Source organism: Hipposideros armiger, unplaced genomic scaffold, assembly GCF_001890085.2.
Source record: "Hipposideros armiger isolate ML-2016 unplaced genomic scaffold, ASM189008v1 scaffold_2176, whole genome shotgun sequence".
Taxonomy (NCBI): domain Eukaryota; kingdom Metazoa; phylum Chordata; class Mammalia; order Chiroptera; family Hipposideridae; genus Hipposideros; species Hipposideros armiger.
The window spans coordinates 23,839-27,856 of NW_017733523.1; the positions used below are offsets into that span (position 1 = coordinate 23,839).

At 38.9% G+C, this 4,018-nt stretch overlaps 1 gene segment (V, D, J or C); it reads right to left on the reverse strand.

Moving 5' to 3' along the window:
• Positions 1–840: 840 nt before the first annotated feature.
• LOC109378574 (T-cell receptor gamma chain V region V108B-like) lies at positions 841–1,501 on the reverse strand. The segment is given in 2 exon segments: positions 841–1,277; positions 1,410–1,501. Coding segments are annotated over 2 exon segments (480 nt in total).
• Positions 1,502–4,018: the final 2,517 nt, after the last annotated feature.

Here is a 4,018-nt window from a genome sequence, read left to right on the forward strand (position 1 = left end):
TTGTTTCAGTAATTATTTCGTGACTAAGAGTTTGTTTTCTCTTTAGCTGTAAGAACTACAAATTAGATGCCATTCCTACTGCCAGTGTTTCAGGGGCAGGATGGCATGTTGGTTACAGGGACAGACACTGAAGCTAGAAACTCAGCCCTCCATTCTGCAAAGCATTGACCACAGACAAATTAAATAACATCTCTACGCTTGTGTTTTCACATCTATAAAAAACAAATCATAACAGCATGTCAACAGATTGTCACAAACACTAGCTGAATTAGAATAACCTGAGAAACACCAGCAGCTCTGAATGAACGACCACTGTGATCCTCGAAGGCTCCCAGCAGAATCCTGGGCAAATGAACCTGATCGGAGTGTCCATCTTGTAATGAGGTTACCTAATGCTCCCCAGGAGGATGTGAGGCCTATGCAAAAGAAAGTGTGCTGGTTGTGCTGTGACACAGTCCCTCAGGGTGGAATGAATAATTCTCTTCCTCCTGGTGGAGAGGGCAAGTGCTTCATCTCATATCCTCCCTCAAAATGTCTGGAGTAAATAAATGCTGAGCTTCTTCAAGATGGACTGACAAAGTTGGAGAAGCATGGGGTTTGGGTTTTAAAAAGTAATTTTATCTCTCTAAGCCTGAATTTATTAAAAGTAAAGTGGGAAAAGTTATCACTAGATTGCAAACGTGTTGTGATGGTTACATAAGATGTAATTCCCCACTGTTTTCTGGCACTTGATGATTTCCTGTGTGAGTCTGAGCCATGTAACTTATGGGTAACCTCTGTACAGTAAAAACAACAAGAAAAAGATAATGCACATGATTCAAGATCTGCAGGGAGGGAGGCTTAGGCTGGGTGCCCAGCTGTGCAGCCTCTGTGGTTTCCCCAACGGAGAAGGATGTGGGTGGGCACAGACCTAGAGATGGTTCTTGTGTAGGTTGTCTTGGTGGCTCTAATGTTGTGGACACCAGTCCAGCAGGCACAGTAGTACACGGCCTCATCTTCTTTCGCTAAGAAGTTTATTGTCAAGGTGGAAGTGGAAGTGCGATCTACTTTATCTGCCTGAAGTTTGACTTTATTCCCACCTAGGTTTTTTTTAACACTGTTTGTTGAGTCAACATGCAATAAATGTTCTATGCTCTGGTCTGGTTTCTGCCGGTACCAGTGAATGTAGTCTGTGTAAGGGTTTTCGGCAGACATCTTACAAGGTATGTGGGCACTCTTATCTTTTGCTCTGGAAACTGATATTGCAGGCTGCTTCAACGTTAACTGCCCAAAGCCAACTGCAAGAAAAATAAATGAATAAATAAATAAAGAAAGAAATAAATTCCCATGGACAAATGAAATGTAAAGAGCTAACAATAAAGAATCTCTTCAGCCTCTCTTATAGACTGAAGTGATTGGAAGCAACTCACAAGCCCAGAGGGAGGAGAAGATGACTGCTTCCACTAGCAGCATTCTGTACTCCGGGCTGGCTCCCCAAGGAGAAAGTCAGAAAGTGAGGTCCCTGTTAGCAAAAGGTCTCAGACCAGTGGCAGGAGGGCGTGGCTTGTTCTGGTTTCTCAGAAGTGGTGGCTCAGATAGGTCCCTGGGGTTCTTCATGATCTGCTGCAGATCTGAGCAGTTCAGGGGCTTCCTGTGTCCCATGAGGGCTAGGAATAGCAGGTAAGCAGATTTGTGATCTGGAAGGAAAATCCTGGGATGGATGCGTTTATCTGAGGGTGTGGCAGGGAGGACGATTCTCATACTCACTCACAGTTCCCCTGCAATTCCAGTCCGTAGAACATCGCTTCAGAAATATGAAGACATACCTTCTGTGTTCAGCCCCCATGTCTATCTTTCTGTGATTTGCTGTTGATTCAGGACTTGGATATGAAACCTGACCTTTATTTTTCTGTAGCACAACAGCACAAAAATCAGACACCGAAAGACCTCATCAACATTATTTAATATGCCATATGCACAAGCACTGGACAGTTTTTGTGCTTTTTTACACTAATTGAGATGTCACCACATGGATTATGAGGCAGAGCAATCAAATTTCACTTATTATCTGGATTCCTCCAAGAAGGGACTACACTGCAGTTGCTGCAGATAGAGGAGACAGCCGTCTGTGGGGATCGGCTTCTTCTCACTCTGGACCTCGGAACTGTCTTCTGAACATTAGTTCACATGCAGGAGCATTTTCAAAGCAATGTGGTATTTAATATGTAAAAATAAGCCTTAAAATTAGTACAGCATCTAATGTCCTTTATTTTTCAGACATGGTTCTAAATGTTGACTTATTTCATTTAATCCTCTCAACAGTCCTGTGAGGAAGCTGTGATGATAGCCTCCTTTTGGCAGTGAGGACAGTGGCAAAGAGAAGTGACTCATTCAAAGACACCGAGTTAGGAAATATGAGAACTCGGATAAGTAACAGTGTTCATTAAAGAAAACCTGAGTAAAATGAGGTATAAAGAATCCTTTTACTTTGATTTTCCTCTACATATNAATATTAAATAAGTATTTGATACTGTTGTTGTTGCCATCATAAACAGTACCATTTAAAAATTTTTAATTTTCAATTGTTAATTGCCTATAGAGTTACCCTTAAAGAGCAGTTTTAGACTGCACAGATCCCTGGACATGTGGATTTTTAAAAATAAATACAATTGGTCTATAGGTATTACATCTCTGAATTCAACCAACAGCTGATCAAAAATATGATTTTCAACACACAGTTGGGAATCTGCAGATGCAGAGGGCCCACCATATGCATTGTTTTATACCATTTTATATAAGTGACTTGAGCATCTGCAGGTTTTGATATTTGTGGGAGGGTTCTGGAACCAATCTCCCACGAATACCAAGTGTTCACTCTAGTTAAGATTTGGGGGAATCAAAAGTTATTCACGGATTTTTGACTGCATAGCAGGTTGGCATCCCTAACACCCATGCTGTTCAAGGGTCAATTGTATAGAGAATTACAATAATTTTGGATCTTTTGCTCTGTTTTACAGCTGTATAGGACTCCATTGTGCATGTGCCATAATACATTCAACCAATCTCCTAAGTTTGGATAGTTAAGTAATTTCCAATATTTTGCGGTTACACAATCACTAACTTTATGCACATGTATTTTCATATTGTTGAAAGTTGTGCCTTCAGGGTAAATTTCTAAATTTTTTTTCTAGATGAAAATGTAAATACATATGAAGTTTTGTTAGGTAGTTCCCTATTCCCATACAAAAAGGTTGTATTTTGCATTCTTACCAGCAATGTAAGAGTGCCTGTTTCCCCCAATAGCTTCAGCAACAGAGAGCATTGTCGAGCTATTAAATTCTTGCCAATCTCATGGGTGAGAAATAGTATCCCTATGTAGTATTAATTTGCATTTATCTTCTTATAAGTGAAGTTCAGCCTTTTTTATATCTCTCTTCATGAATTGGCTTTTTATGTCTTCCACTGTTTTGCTGTAGGATATTTTAAATGTTTTTTTCTGCATTTTAAAAATGTAGTTTTATATCAAGGATAGTGGGCCCTTATCTGCTGAACAGATTGCAAATGTTTTCTAATAATTCCCTATTTGTCCTTTGATTTTATTTATGTTGCTTTTTACCATATAAACCTTTTTATTTTCACGTAGTAAAATTTATCAATATTTTCTTTTATTGCATCTTGAAATTTAGTGATAGTCACAGATTCATTCCCTAACCCCATATTGCACATCAGAAGCTGGAAAATTTTTCTGTAGATGGTCAGATAACCAGTATTTCCAGCTTTGTAGGCCTAATGATCTCCATTATGATTGCTCTCCACTGTAGCTCAAAGGCAGTCATAGACAATTCGTAAATGAATAGGCATGGCTCTGTTCCAGGAAGGTCAGGGGCAGATGTTCTATTAGAAAATGTCCTGAAAGAAAAGGTTTCTTTTTTCATTTATTTCTATTATTCCAAAACATAAGAAAAGAATATGTTATTGTTTTTATTTTATATTTTGTTATTGTTTTTATGTTGTTTTATATTTTACTTTTATATTTTGT